Source organism: Haliotis rubra, unplaced genomic scaffold, assembly GCF_003918875.1.
Source record: "Haliotis rubra isolate DU_JTF1 unplaced genomic scaffold, ASM391887v1 Scf497, whole genome shotgun sequence".
Lineage (NCBI taxonomy): Eukaryota > Metazoa > Mollusca > Gastropoda > Lepetellida > Haliotidae > Haliotis > Haliotis rubra.
Window position 1 is genome coordinate 428,331 of NW_025767187.1, and position 16,236 is coordinate 444,566.

The 16,236-nt window shown below is 39.2% G+C and overlaps 1 protein-coding gene across 2 annotated transcripts in view; it reads left to right on the top strand.

Annotated features, from left to right (window-relative positions):
- LOC124291564 (polyadenylate-binding protein-interacting protein 1-like) overlaps window positions 1-6,689 on the top strand; it is a 31,022-nt gene extending 24,333 nt beyond the window's left edge. For both annotated transcript variants that reach the window (XM_046728583.1, XM_046728584.1), the window contains 3 exons: window positions 766-895; window positions 1,520-1,731; window positions 2,862-6,689. In XM_046728583.1, coding sequence (XP_046584539.1) covers window positions 766-895; window positions 1,520-1,731; window positions 2,862-2,949 — 430 coding nt within the window. In that variant the 3' untranslated portion in view covers window positions 2,950-6,689. The remainder of the gene's footprint in view (window positions 1-765; window positions 896-1,519; window positions 1,732-2,861) is intronic.
- Window positions 6,690-16,236: the final 9,547 nt, after the last annotated feature.

Here is a 16,236-nt window from a genome sequence, read left to right on the forward strand (position 1 = left end):
TTCTCCCTTGATGCTTGCATCAAGAGATGGAAGTCGCAAAATCCACATAAAATGTTAACAGAAGAAAGGACCAAAAGTTAACAATTGTGGTCCCCGTCAAAAGGCAGCTGGAAGGACAGGGTGCAAACAGCAGCAGAGATTTAGCAGTAAATTCAGTGCCAATACGAAGTTCCCATAGGGGGGTATATATTGACGTAAATCACTACAATGAAATCCTAAAGTATTTTTTCCCACCTCCAATTCGTCGGATTCTACAAGCAATAAGCATGAGTCAGGATAAGGAAAAATATGTAATTTTCTGAATAAAATTGATATTTTATACTTATCCTGACTCATGAGGTAAGCCCCCTCCCAACCTCCCCACTAGACACTTTGGATTTCCCTGCAAATTCAGGTGTCGGGCTCATAATCAGGAGAGAGTGAAGCGTGGGAGAACAGTGGCGCCACTTTTCCCGCCAAAACGGAAACAGGGATAACTCTGGTGAGTAGTGATTTTATGTATGTTTTATTGAAGGGAGCTTCAATAAGGAGATACAAGTGTTCCACTAGGTTCGCAAGAGGAAGAAGACAAGCAATAAGCATGAGTCAGGATAAGTATAAAATATCAATTTTATTCAGAAAATTACATTTTTGATACCATATTAATGTGAGTTATTATTTAATTCATTTGTATCAATATCAGATCTATTTTGTTTACTTAATGTAAAATAGCTGAAAGTCTGAAACAGCTAATGCCTCATGTTGTATTTGCTTCATATATTTCAGAAACACCAAGTTCTTAATCAAATCTGTATTGAACCTAAAGCTGTCCAATTGGGGGCGGCCTGAATCTTCATCATCATCACAAGGTGGCGACTCAGAATTCAATGGGTCCGTGTCTCATGAACTGTTACAGGTATGGAGCAGCACAGACACATTTGTTGAGTGTTCCTCACACTCCCCCTAATCCTGCATCCGCCTCTGTACTGTTGAAACCCGTGAAGGTCCAGGTTAGAATTGATCTACAGTAACCCATGCTTGCCGTAAGAGGGGACTTACTTGATTGGGTGATCTGGTTGCTGACTTGGATGCCACATATCATCAATCGATACTCATGCTGTTGATCACCTGATTGTCTGGTCCAGACTCAATCATTTACAGACCACCGCCATATAGCTGGAATATTGCTAAGTGTGGCGTAAAACTATACTCACTACTGGGGAAGTACAATGTTGAACAAACTTTATGGATAACAACTTCCTTTATTTTGTGGGTATTACTTCCTGCTTGACAATGGTACAAGAATCTGTATCGAAACATCGTACTCACGAAATAAATGAAGAGTGATACATAAAGTTTGCTCAATATTATGGCAAGACCTTCGATAGAATTTCCAGGATTGCTTTGAATTTTAAAATAGATTATTTATTTGTTGCATCTTGTTAGAGGGTGTTGATTTGGGACCATACACCTTCTTGTACCAGCTGTGGGTCACTGATGCAGATTATTGCAATTTCCATTCTATCTGTTTTTGTTCCAGAATGAGCCAGTGTTTTACAATGCCAGTGGTCAGACCATCACTCGAGAGGAGGCAGGATTCTACAATGAGGAGGTGGAAGATGGAGAGTATATTCTCAATGAAGATGAAGAGCAAGCCTTCCTGGAGTGGCAGGCTGAATCCAACGAGGGAGTTCACAATGACGCTTACAGTAGTTGGTCCAACAATGAGGACCAGACATACTTTGGATATTAGTAAGTACTCACTATTTGTTCATTTGCACTGAATCTGAATTACTTGATCTGATATTTGTTATAGGGCCTGTAAGTCTCACGGGGTGCTACTTCTGGTACTAAGCTGGTTTCCAGCTCCCTTTGTACGCACCATATTGCGATATGCAAGACGGGGTCCAGTTTACTTCTGGTACTAGATTTCCCGGTGAGAAGCGTGTAGTCAATAACCAGTTCTGGTTCCAAATTGGGCGACTGCCAACTATGACTTTACTTGACCGGACCAAGTGTACAACCATGCTTGGCTGTCACAGCAGTTGACAGTCTTACTAGTTGGCTAATTTGGGGATGGTTAGTTCTGATATTTGTTGTTACTGCAAGGATAAACAGTTCTTTACTGTCAGCTGACAACCAGGAGACCATTTGAAAAGGTGTGAAACGTTGGTTGCACCAAAGTACTAAGGTCTTGCGAAGTGCCATGTCCTACTGACGGGCCCTATTATTGGGCCTTTGCTTTCTATGTTGGATCAGACATCAGTTAACCCAAATTTCATCATATATGTATAGTACATTTTTTTAGAACATGCAAAAATGTTTGGTGATAACTCATGCCAAAACAAATTATCATCAACATAGTACCATGGGCATTTTAACATTCATACCATTAAATCGATCAGTTGTGGACATTTTCAATCATACCTGGATTGTGTATGGGTCTTCAGTGTAAAAATTAAGCAGGGTGCCATCATACAAAGCAGGTGATCGTAGCTCCCACATCTTAACATACACTAAGAGCAGTCATAGCCAAGGTTGTTTTGTACATGTACGACACCCAGGTTCTTAAAGATTTTCAGTGCCATTTCATCTTCCCTGTTAAAAAAATGGCACCATATGGCAATCACATGTCCATCTGTCTGCCCACTGTGTATTGTTTGTTTTCAGCTAATAACTACTAGACCACTGAATAGTTTTGTCGAAACTTACATTTGGTATTGACCTGGCGCCTTTTGATGATACAGGATTTTATACATGTCAGAATTATCCAGTGCTATATGTTAGAAAATGTGAAAATTATAACTGTGCCCAACATTAAGTATGTGGTAAGAAACATGAGTGACTTCTAAAGAAACTAATTAACTTGTTGTCTTTCACAGTGCTAATGATGATGAGATGGATGATGAGACAGAAGCAGCTTATGAAGAGTTCCTGAAGCAATCACAGAGACAGGGGGGCTACCACTGACATCCGCACAGCCACACACTCCTCTCATGGATGTTAGCCTACTTATAGTCACTGCTTGGTACGGATATCGGCAGATGGAGGTCACCTCATGCTGCACATGGTTTGTGTGACCTGCAACATTTAGCTTTGGATATGGGATTTTACACTCAAATGGTGCATCTAAATACTGAAATATGTTTTGATTGATTATGCAATGATGTATCTGTTACGAATAGCAGATTCTTATTAACGTATTAATACATTGAGAACATTCAGGCATAACTGGCGAGAATATTGTACAAAGATGGATTTCCCATCTCCAGGATTGTTGGGCAGAAAATCAAACCATGTGCACAGGTCAGAAAAGTGTCCGGGGATGTGTGAAAAGGTGAAACATTGATGTTATTCAATTACTGTGAATGTTTGTCCAAAAATATCATCTAAAATGCCTTTCACGGTACAAAAAACTGCCAGTAACGGAAGAAATCATGTCATTCTATACATTACCTCATCGCCTCATCCTAATAGTTTCATATTCATGCCAAAATGTTGTTAATGAACTGCAATGATGGACTAGAAGGGAATTTAACATTTACAGCATTTTTGTGTTTCCCTTGCTATATGTAGAACTTATTTGAGTACAAGACTAAATGCCTTATGCTTAATCCAAATTTATCAAATTCAGGTCTTTCAGCCTAGAGAATGTGATAAGATTTTGTACCGTAACATGGAAAGTGTGTCATTCTAAAACTCAACACCAGCATGATTATACTTTCAACATATGATTATTTGTGTATATGTGAAATATGAAAAAAAGATTTGTTTTGTCTTTGTCCATCCATGTTTTTGTGTTTGAGGAAATAGATATTTAAACCTTCAAAGAAAATGCATCATTCTAATTTTAATCAATTTCTTGTCCTGTTTAGGACATAAACACTTTCATATGCGATATTTTATGTGGGTGCAAACCGTTGTGTTTTGAACTTTAGGCAACTGCAAATATATTTATGGCAAAAAGTGCTATCATGGTTGTGTAATTTTCATGGTCAAAATTATGAACCAGTGTAAAACACGAATAATTATCTCGGTCTTGTTCCAGTCTCAGTATCCACACTGAGCCATCCATCATTCCATGTGTTGCATACTTGTGTTGTTTCTTTCTTACTGCATGCTTTATCGGGGATACTAGCTGACAATGTTTTATTGCCTGAAAGGCCATATAGTTTGAAGTGTACATAATTGTATTCAGTGTTTAGTTTTTTCATAACTCAATTGTTTCACCTGAGCATGCATCATTGCCATCTATTTCAATATCATTGACCAAAACATTCGATTCAAGTTTCTTGTTTACCATACTGTTATGTCATATTTATCAAATTCCATAATCCATCCAAGTTTGCTTTGATGACCATAATACACAGTGACATTCTGAGTTTTAATTAACGTTTTTTTGACGAGTTCATATGCTTCAATGGCAATCTTCCACTGGAAACATGCGTTGGGGCTTTGTTCCATGTTTTTTTGACAACACTATCAGCACTAAGTAGCTTGGCTACAATGTTCAGTTGCCATCTACTGTATATATTTGTGAACTGTTCACAAAGATGCTGACAGTTTTTCAAGTTAAGGTTATTCATGCTTGCAAATTGCGACAATGATCCTGAAAATATTTATTTTGAGAATTAGAAATCAAAATTCTTGAATCAGTTATTAAATATGTATGTAGTGTGCATTATGGAAGATCATCATGTATAAGATTTCTCAAAAAGAATTTATTTGAATTAATATATGAGTGGCAATACTTCAGTTTTATATCATAATTTGGTGAAGGATTTGTCAGTGACTATTATTTATGAGCTGTAAAGTGCTTGCTCTTGACATTTTCATGAAGACAAGTGGCCTATGCTAATTATGGAATCTGCAATTGACAAGTATAATTTGTACATAGCCTGCATTGATTATTTTGACAGACATTTTAAATCTGTAAAAAAAAATCTTATAATGCCTTGTAAATTATTCAAAAAGTTTTTAGACTTGTGTAAATTTGTATTTCTTGTATCACTCCATAAGTATAAGAAATTGCTTCATTATTGTTTTAACTGTAAAAAAAAATAATCTTGTGTGCCTTTCTATTTTATGCTAGGGTTAATTTCTCTTTTCACACCGATGATTATATACATTTGTTTTGTTTTGTTATTAATGAAATGACATGATTTTCCAACAAGATATTGCTACATTATTTTAGTGGATCTGTTAATGGCATAAGCTGTTAACCAGTCTCTTGTGAGAGACACACACCTTGAATCTCCATCTATTTCAACAAAAGGGTCGGAAGGGTAGACTAGTGGTTAAAGCATTCATTTGTCAAGGCTTATGTTCATTTCCCCACATGGGTACATTGTGTGAAATCCGTTTCTGGTGTTCCCCCCACGATATTGCTGGAATATTGCTAAAAGCAGCGTAAAACCAAACTTGTTTTTTCAAGGAACCTAGTCCTGTTTTATTTTAAGTTTCAACTTGCAACATACAACAGTCATAACATTCTTCACTGCTTAAAGTAAACTGTATTTTTACTCTTTGATTGTAATGTGGAAAAGATGATGTATAGTTTATGGTACGGTTTACTTCAGGGAGAGCTCATCAATGATTAAGCTGGCATTTAGGTACCAATCTGTTTGTAGCAGCACTGTAGATTTACCCCACCAGCATTATTACTTCATGGGTAACCTGGTCGACTAAGGCGCCACACATCACAGTGCAGAGTTGTGGCCCTTTGGTGTGCCAAAACCTGTGATTGTAATCCCTGGTTAAGTCTGATCATCAGCATCCAACCTAAGGGTGTAGGTTTCTCCATAGTGGTAAACGTCAAAGACCTGCATCACTTAGGGTTTTCCTCCCACAACAAACTGATAGAACTTTAATAATGTTTAGAATGGGATGATTAAAGCCAACCAACTCGCTCACTTACATATTACGTATTAATTCATGAATCATCACTGAAGACCAACTGAATCAGTTTAAGAGCTTTGAATCAATTTAAAAATTGGACTACATGTCCAAATGTATGATTTTATGGATATTTACAATGTAGTTTTTGGGAGCATCATTTCTTTGACTCAGTTGATTTGCAAGTTATGAAGTGGCATGGATATCTGACACACTCGCTTGACTTGCACTCAAATGATGTGTGATTGACCTGATGAAATCTACAGCATAGTTACAACCAACACTGACAGTCATCATAAATTTAATGTAGGTTTATTGGGCCCCGATTGTTATGTCCTGATTATGACTGCTCCCTTACCCTTTGTTTTGATTCTCTGTACTTAAATTGACTTGTTTTTCTTCCACTTGTAGACAGTTTCGATCTTTGTCCACATTTAAACCCATGTACTAGTATCAGTTTCTGTATCAAAAATGGCCTTGTTCATCAGCTTCAGATTTCACAGTATTACATTAAAGTTTCAATCTCAGGCCTACAAAGCCTGCAATATCATGACTTCCATCAATTTCAGCACAAGACCGAATTTGGTGATATAGGGCATTAAGCAGTGACTTCATTGACACTGGGGAATATTCTTATGTAAGTTTTGTCCAATACCAGGTGCCTCACCTATACTACATGTGGCCAGTTGTCATGTCTGAAGGTGAGGTTCCTCCCAGAAATAAACCATCATGTGTTTTATGCTTTTCATTGGTTATTGTTAATTTTAAACTTTTCAGCCAATCATTCAGTTCATTAAACTTTCACTTCTCATAAATGAAGGAGTCCTGTTATTTTTATTTTTGTGATTATGGTCAGTATGAAAGGGTATTATGACTGTGTTGACTGACTTCAAAGGTTTCTTTTGTTTTCTTTTATTCATAGATATGAAGGAGTATGTATTTTTATACTATTTTTGATATATTGCACTGGAGTAGCCTATTGTTTAAAGTTTTTGCTCATATTTATTTGCATAGATCGATGCTCATGCTTTTGATCACTGGATTGTCTGATCCAGACTCCATTATTTACAGACCGCTGCCATAAAGCTGATATATTGTGAGTGAGTTTAGTTTTACTCCGCACTCAGCAATATTCCAGCTATATGGCGGCGGTCTGTAAATAATCGAGTCTGGACCAGACAATCCAGTGATCAACAACATGAGCATCGATCTGTGCAATTGGGATCCGATGACATGTGTCAACCAAGTCAGCGATCCTGATCACACGGTGATCACACGATCTTACGACAAGCATGAGTTACTGAAGGCCAATATTCTAACCTGGACCTTCACGGGTATGAAATATTGTGGGGCGGTGGGGTAGCCTAGTGGTTAAAGCGTTCGCAGGTCACCCTGAAGACCTGGGTTCGATTCCCCACATGGGTACAATGTGTGAAGCCCATTTTTGGTGTTCCCCACCATGATATTGCTGGAATATTTTGCTCAAAGGGGGGTAAAACTAAACTCACTCACTCACTCACTGAAATATTGAGTGCGGCATTAAGCAACAACCAAATTATTTCAGACGAACTGACACTTCCGTTTAATAATCATTCATGATAAGATTCTGGTGTCAAGCTTGTACCTGGAGTTTGTCTATTTTATACACTTGATGACCTTATTTACTTTCTGTGGGTTTCTAATAACTCACTGATCTTGCACCACCTGGGAAATAAATGATGTTATTGAAATGATAATATGAAAAACAGGATATCCCCAATATTTTAATTATCCCCCACGGCATGTTTAGCGCGAATGGGGATATAGTATTAGGCTCTGTCCGTCCGTACTTACAAATTGGAATATCTTAAGAACCGTTCACTAGATTCTTTTCATAGGTACTAGGTTCATCACAGTATAAGAAACGTCCAAGTCAGGTTTGGTGACCTTGACCTTCATTTCAAGGTCACGAGGGGACTTTAACGTTTTACCTGCATGTTAAGCTATCTCAAGAACCGTTCACTGGATTTTCTTCATATTCAATACCAAGCTTTATCTAGGGAAGGCGCAGGGCCCAGTCAATTTTGGTGACCTTCACTTAATTTTCAAGGTCATGGAGACACTTTGAAGATTTCAGCATGTAAACCTGCATGTTATGCTATCTCAAGAACCGTTCACTGGATTTTCTTCATATTTTAAACCAAGCTTTATCTAGGGAAGGCGCAGGGCCCAGTCAATTGTGGCGACCTTCACTTAATTTTTAAGGTCACAGAGACACTTTGAAGATTTCAGCATATAAACCTGCATGTTATGCTTATCAGCGAGATACCCCAAGAACCATGCACTGGAGTTTCTTCATATTTGACACCAAGCTTCATCCAAGGAACGCGCAGGGCCCAGTCAATTTTGGTGACCTTCATATAATTTTCAGGGTCACGATGACACTTTGAAGATTTCAGCATGTTAACCTGAATTGTCAGCAAGATATTTCAAGAATGGTTCACTGGATTTTCTTCATAGACTTTCAAGACTTCCCTTGAATGTTTTTCAATAAGCAATTTCTTTAGTACAATTTTTGCATGTTTCATACACTATAACATTCATGTCAAGGTCCAAGTCAGTCTTGAAACTATGTGCCTGTTTGAACACCTAAAGAACAAGATATCAATAGAGGTTGACTGGTCATGATTTTGTTGACATTTAACTTAAACTACTCGTCCCTTTCCGTAACCAGAAAGTAGACGGAAAGGGACGAGTAGTTAGAATGCGACCAAGTATATCTTTTTCTTTGAGTTGCGGCTATGTATTGTTTTCGAAACGTTCGTAAAATTTTCTGAGGGCCCTTGCTTGATGAGAATGGTCATGGTGCTGGTGTCAGTCCGATAATCAACACAATCTAAGCGGCTGTTGCCGGCCATCAACCAGTGACAGTCATTCTTGGCGATTAAACCATTTTGCAAAGAAAAGCTATAGAAACCTTTCCCGAAACATTCAATGTATATCGTTATGAACCTGCGAAGTTCGGTCACACAGATAAGACGCGTCTGTAAGACGGCAACACTGGAATCTTCTGAAAGCTCGTGAAACCCTGGCCTCGCTGAATGGATATACAAAGTTTTACCTCCTCCAGCCGATTCGGGTATTTTCGCAGCCGATTTATAACACTGGAATATTGCTGATGTCCACCACCTCTGTCAGTAACGGATCACGCTTCTACGTACCCTGTCTTGTTAATTGTATACCCGCGGGTCAAATAGTACCAACGGTACGTTTGAGTATCAGTTTCGATCTATATGTATAGTACGTGTATCTCAAAGGTTAAGTCACAATACATAGCACACCGACTGTTGCTGATGTCCTCCACCACGTATGTCAGTAACGGATCGTGGCGGTGGGGTAGCCTCGTGGTTAAAGCGTTGGCTCGTCACGCCGAAGACCCGGGTTCGAATCCCCACATGGGTACAATGTGTGAAGCCCATTTCTGGTGTCCCCCGCCGTGATGTTGCTGGAATATTGCTAAAAGCGGCGTAAAACCTAACTAACTCACTCCACCTCCACTTCTCTACTTTTCGACAGGTTTAGAGTTCTGTTTCTGAAAGGTTAAGTCACAATATATAACACACACAGCGTGAGATATGTCTATGCCAAGGACAGCTTCACATTCCGGCATACCAAACCTCGGCCGCTACTCCAGATGATAAAGTAGAATCGTATATGTCGCCTTATCCAACGTAGAAAAATATTATGCTTCTTACTTCCTTAGAATCTGAAGTGGGATTGCTGTATTTTCAACATTGCAAGATTAACAGAACACTTCGAATGATATCGTCGGTTTCATACCATTCTCCTGTATCATTCTCAGAAAATACGAGTGAGTGAGTTAGGTGAATACCGCTTTGAACAGTCTGTTAGTTATGTTATATTGCGAATGAGCTTAATGTGAGAGGAAAGTGATGGGGTTTCAGACGCAGAACTCTTAGGTGAAACCAACGACCACGGATGTTGTGACAAACCTTGATTCATAACTGGAACGCACCAAGATTCCAAACCACAATCATATGGGTTGGTGTGCACAAGGGACATAACTCTGCAAATCAAAACCCGTTTTACAAAGCGATCGTAGTGCTACGACTGTCGTAAGTCTATGTTAAAGTATGGGAGTTACGATCACATTAGGGTTACGATCGCTTTGAGGGATGTGGCCCTGGGCCAGATTTTCGAAGCTCTCTTAGCGCTAAGATAGTCGTAAGTGCCATACATTAACATTAACTTACGACTATCTTAGCGCTAAGAGAGCTTCGAAAATCTAGGCCCTGGAGCTCACTGCACGAAGCCATCGCGCAGCGATACGATTGTCGTAACTCTCATAACATAGACTTACGACTGCGGTAGAGCTACGATCGCTTCGTAAAACGGGTCACTGAGCTACTTGTGCGCTCGAGTGCATGACAATCCATAGGCGGATCCAGGGGTGGATGCAGGAGTGCGCACCCCGACACCCCCACCCACACACACACCCCTCTACCCCCACCCTTTTGTGCTGAAAGTTTGTTAAATGACCATTGAAACTCCGCTGAAAATGAAGAGTGCACCCCTCCTTTTCTCAATAGTGTGCACCCCGCTTTCTCTGTATCCGCCCCTGACAATCGATACATTTACACAAATCCCCCCAAAACTGAATTGCGAGTATTTTCAATTAGTCTGTATCCATCTGAACTTTCATCTATTCGCACGTACACGCACTTTAAAACATGTATGCGTGTTTACAGCTGCATTCTAAACTGAACTTATAGCTTAATTAAGTCTTAGATTGTCCCCTATGTCCATGATTCATTGTTGAAACACGAGAACCAACACCGAAACTCCTCGCTCAAAATCTCCAGACACGCTAAGTGTATAGGGCGTTTTCCCCAACGAAAGCCAAACATGATTTGTTGGAGTTCCTTCTTGAATGCAGGTTTAGTGCAGTAGGCATGGGAAGATGCGTTTACAGGATATGTATTGTAGATTGTTTTAGGGTAACAAAGGAGTGAGTGCGTTTATACATCGCTTTTAGCAATATTCCTGCAATATTACGGCGGGGGACACCAGAAATGGACTTCACACATTGTACCATGCGGGGAGTCGAACGGGTCTTCAGTGTGACGAGCGAACGCTTTAACCACTAAGCTACGCCACCGCTCCTAGTTAACAAAGGACAAAGGGTAATGCGTTTGCTTGTCGCGGACATTTGTTGGATTCGATATGAAGCCATGTGCTATTTTCTCTACACGCATACAGCATACGGGAAGAATCCCAATATTTTACTCGACGAATATGTTTCTTCTGTATAAGTAAGACTATAAACTGCGCAGTGGAGATAAATTTCAAAAGATTGTATACCACCTGTATTCTGTTGCTCATGGGTGAGTGAGTGGGCGTAGAGATGGGCTTTACGTAGCTTCGTATAGATTTTCACTTATGTACGCGTTTTGAGCTTTATTTGGCAGGGAATCCCGTGTCTATACAATTTAGGGAAACCTACTTACACGGGGTTAGTGCTAGCAAACCTTTATACAAAAGCATAATCAGGGAGAATGTTCGATTCGAACCAACTATCATATGATCCAGCATGCCAAGGGGACGCAACTCAGCACATCGAATTGCGGAGCAGTTTGGAGCCTTGGGAACAGTCTGTTCAGAAATATGTTTAAAATTAATAGTTTGTTCCCGACGTTGTTCAAAAGTAGATACAATTTAGTGGAAATACAATGAAAATACACAGACGTCATAATAGTGAAAATAAAAAGATCAATTGATGTTTTTCAGCTAACACACCACACTAGCACCCTTACCTGATACAAATCAAATGGACCCTTCCTCAGGCCCAACAGTATGTTGCGGCTTTTGAGCTTATTGTTGAATTAAGAAACAAATCTTTTCAGGTGAGTCTTGTGAAATATGATAAACCAACTATTATTCATGATCTCTTGTGTTAGTGTTGAATACAGTCACGTAACCGCGTGAAGAAAATCCCATTAGTGGCCTATTAAAGGCAATCTCGGGTGGATTTTGAAGTAATATATCAAATTGTTCACTCCTATGTGAAGAATGTCAACAACAAAGCATCTTCCGCCAATAAAATATAATTGCTATTAACATGACAACCATAACATCATTCACTTCGCTCATGTTACACAGCTCTTTACACGACAATTCATGCAGAAACTTATACAACACATAAAATTGTACAATTATAACAAATATCGCGTGCTAAAATAGGTATAAGCACATTAACTCTCTTTCCAAGCCTGACACATATACGTGGAGAAGGCGACTATGATCGACCGCAGCCTTTGGACTGTTGTTAATATCAGTGTAACAAATTTGAAACAGCAATGTGGAAGCACGATCTTCCTGTGGGACGAATGTAATATGTGTTCGTGGACTCATGTGGTTAAGTGCGACGAATTAAGAAGACTATAGATGGGTCAAGTGAGCAGTGAGGGGCGATAAATATGTGGAAAGGCCGTCTGGTTCATATATATCAAATGTTTGTGTAGTCCCGTGTGGGAATTATTTGGCTGTTGTCAAATTACACGCGTCTAGAGACATGTCTACATTTTATTTGACGCTCTATCGAGTAAAGCTTACCAAGTGATTATACAAGGATCATATACATCTCTGCTAAGAGGAGAGGAGAACAAAAAATATGACATAGATCTACAGGAGTTGAGTAAAACACTATACGAGTTGAGAATATATGCATGTTCCAGGATATAACTAAAAAAAACTAAATTTTGACATGCATTATGATAGGGAAAACAACAAGTGTTTGCCACTGATATGGCAATGTCCTCAGCCGCTAAAGAATGGAATATCTATATTTACTACTTTATATGTTTTGGTCACATACAAGATGCCCCAAATGACTGGTGTCTGCATAATCACCCAATGTAGGCTGTCGACATAATTGAAAACTTTGGGTGCAATGTTTTATGAGATCGCGTTTAAATAAGTTTGAAAAGTGTTCAAAGTGTCGTGGCGACCTTGAAGAGGAGGTCAAGGTGACCCAAATCAACTGGTGTCTGCGTAATCCACCAATGTAGGCTGTCACCAAATTTGAAGACATTTGGTACAACAGTCTATGAGATGTGGCGATAACAAGAGTTTGAAAAGTGGTCCAAGTGTTGTGGTGACCTTTAAGATAAAAGTGGTGTCTGGGTAATCCCCAAGCTGTCGTGGGTACAACAGTCACGACCTTGAAGATAAGGTCAAGGTCACCCAAATCGACTGGTGTCTTGGTAATCCCCCAATGTAGGCTGTCACCAAATTTGAAGTCATTGGGTACAACAGTTCATGAGATATCGCGTTAAAAAGAATCGGGGCGTACGTACGGACGGACGCCGCTGAATGCAGTCCCCCGTTCCGCGTTGCGGCGGGGGACAACAAATAAAAACCCATCAACACGCATATAGCAGGATGAAACTAAGCACAGAACCAGAATAATGCTGCCAGATAAACTGAAGAACAAACAGTAAGTTGTAAGTTTAAACTAAAGTATACAACCAGACCATGCATACAGAAAGGTGAAACTGAAGTAACACCAACAAAATCATGCATACAGAAAGGTGAAACTGAAGTAACACCAACAAGATCATGCATACAGAAAGGTGAAACTGAAGCAACACCAACAAGATCATGATTACAGAAAGGTGAAACTGAAGTAACACCAACAAGATCATGCATACAGAAAGGTGAAACTGAAGCAACACCAACAAGATCGTGATTACAGAAAGGTGAAACTGAAGTAACACCAACAAGATCATGCATACAGAAAGGTGAAACTGAAGTAACACCAACAAGACCATGATTACAGAAAGGTGAAACTGAAGTAACACCAACAAGATCATGCATACAGAAAGGTGAAACTGAAGCAACACCAACAAGATCGTGATTACAGAAAGGTGAAACTGAAGTAACACCAACAAGATCATGCATACAGAAAGGTGAAACTTAAGCAACACTAACAAGACCATGCATACAGAAAGGTGAAACTGAAGCAACACCAACAAGACCATGCATACAGAAAGGTGAAACTGAAGCAACACCAACAAGATCATGCATACAGAAAGGTGAAACTGAAGCAACACCAACAAGACCATGTATACAGAAAGGTGAAACTGAAGTAACACCAACCAGACCATGCATACAGAAAGGTGAAACTGAAGTAACACCAACAACATCATGTATACAGAAAGGTGAAACTGAAGTAACACCAACAAGACCATGATTACAGAAAGGTGAAACTGAAGTAACACCAACAAGACCATGCATACAGAAAGGTGAAACTGAAGTAACACCAACAAGACCATGCATACAGAAAGGTGAAACTGAAGTAACACCAACAAGACCATGCATACAGAAAGGTGAAACTGAACTAACACCAACAAGTAACACCAACCAGACCGTGCATACAGGTGAAACTGAAGTAACACCAACAACATCATGTATACAGAAGGTGAAACTGAAGTAACACCAACAAGATCATGATTACAGAAAGGTACACAGAAACAAGAAACTGTGCATTACAGAAAGGTGAACTGAAGTAACACCAACAAGATCGTGATTACAGAAAGGTGAAACTGAAGCAACACCAACAAGATCGTGCATACAGAAAGGTGAAACTGAAGTAACACCAACAAGATCATGATTACAGAAAGGTGAAACTGAAGTAACACCAACAAGATCATGCATACAGAAAGGTGAAACTGAAGTAACACCAACAAGACCATGATTACAGAAAGGTGAAACTGAAGCAACACCAACAAGATCATGCATACAGAAAGGTGAAACTGAAGTAACACCAACAAGATCATGCATACAGAAAGGTAAAACTGAAGTAACACCAACAAGACCATGCATACAGAAAGGTGAAACTGAAGTAACACCAACAAGATCATGATTACAGAAAGGTGAAACTGAAGGGACACCAACAAGGCCATGCATACAGAATGGTGAAACTGAAGCAACACCAACAAGACCATGCATACAGAAAGGTGAAACTGAACTAACACCAACAATACCATGTATACTGAAAGGTGAAACTAAAGTAACACAAACAAGATCATGCATACAGAAAGGTGAATTTGAAGTAACACCAACAAGACCATGCATACAGAAAGGTGAAACTGAAGTAACACCAACAAGACCATGCATACAGAAAGGTGAAACTGAACTAACACCAACAATACCATGCATACAGTGAAATAGCAGGAAGACCACGTATGCATTAAGATAAAATGAAAAATAGAAGGGCATCAGAGAACAAACACTCAAGAATTCGCCAATTTTCACTGAGTTTCATCATTTATTGAACTCATGACAATAATCTTTTCAACGTTACGAAGTGTTTTTACAATGCATTAGTTCATGTGTAAACAGCACCTTCAAACAGTATGGAATATTTTGCAAAATCAAGCTTAGAACAGTTGACTGAAATAAAAGCTACATTTACACTAGTGAGTCTAAACTTTTGATGGGTAGTATATATACATTGGACAACCAAGTGATCAACCAGACTACAGTCACACGATAGCGCCTTTAGTGATTCTGTTGAAATTAGAAATGATATGTTATTTTAGAGTTGTATCTGATGTGCATAAGATCAGAGATCTTATAAATAAAGAAAACCCGTCTAAGAAATATATCCATTTTACACAGTTGGGGCAGCTTAAATATTAGTCTCACGGTCCCTTAGTCTGCCATACAGACCCTGAAACAAACATATCCAAGAAAGCCCATGCAAGTCTAGATTATGTGGCAAGTCTAGATTTCCACAGTTTCAGTTTCTGAAAATGAAGAAAGTCTCAGGGCTCCTTTTCATCATATTTTTTTCTGTAAAATATGTTCATTTCAGAGACTAGTTGTTAGTCTAACAGTCCGTGAACCACATTATTTTCCCTGCTGCCTAGCCCTCCCTGCAATGCTAAAGCCCTAAATGAAGCAAGTGTAGATTCCCTCAAATTCTGAATTTCCCATCTGACTGGGGCTCCATTTCAATTTAAATGGGTTTATTTATTACTCTCGAAATTATATATATTCAAAGACTAAGCGTTAGTCTACTTTAATATCCCTGCCGAAACATTTCTTCTACATCTGACTCAGCAAAATTGATCAATGCTACTGTGTTTGTGGTGAGTCTCGGGGTTGTCTGTCATCCAGCAGAAACATCGACCACTGCATCTGGTAGAGGTAATAATTCAAGGACACGGAACAGCCAGTCGGGTTATCCGACGAAACCTATTCCACTGGGCTCAAACTATACTAACGCAAGGTATCTGAATATATAAAATTAAATATGGCAGCAAAAATTAATTCGTATTAAATTGAAAAGGAGCCCCA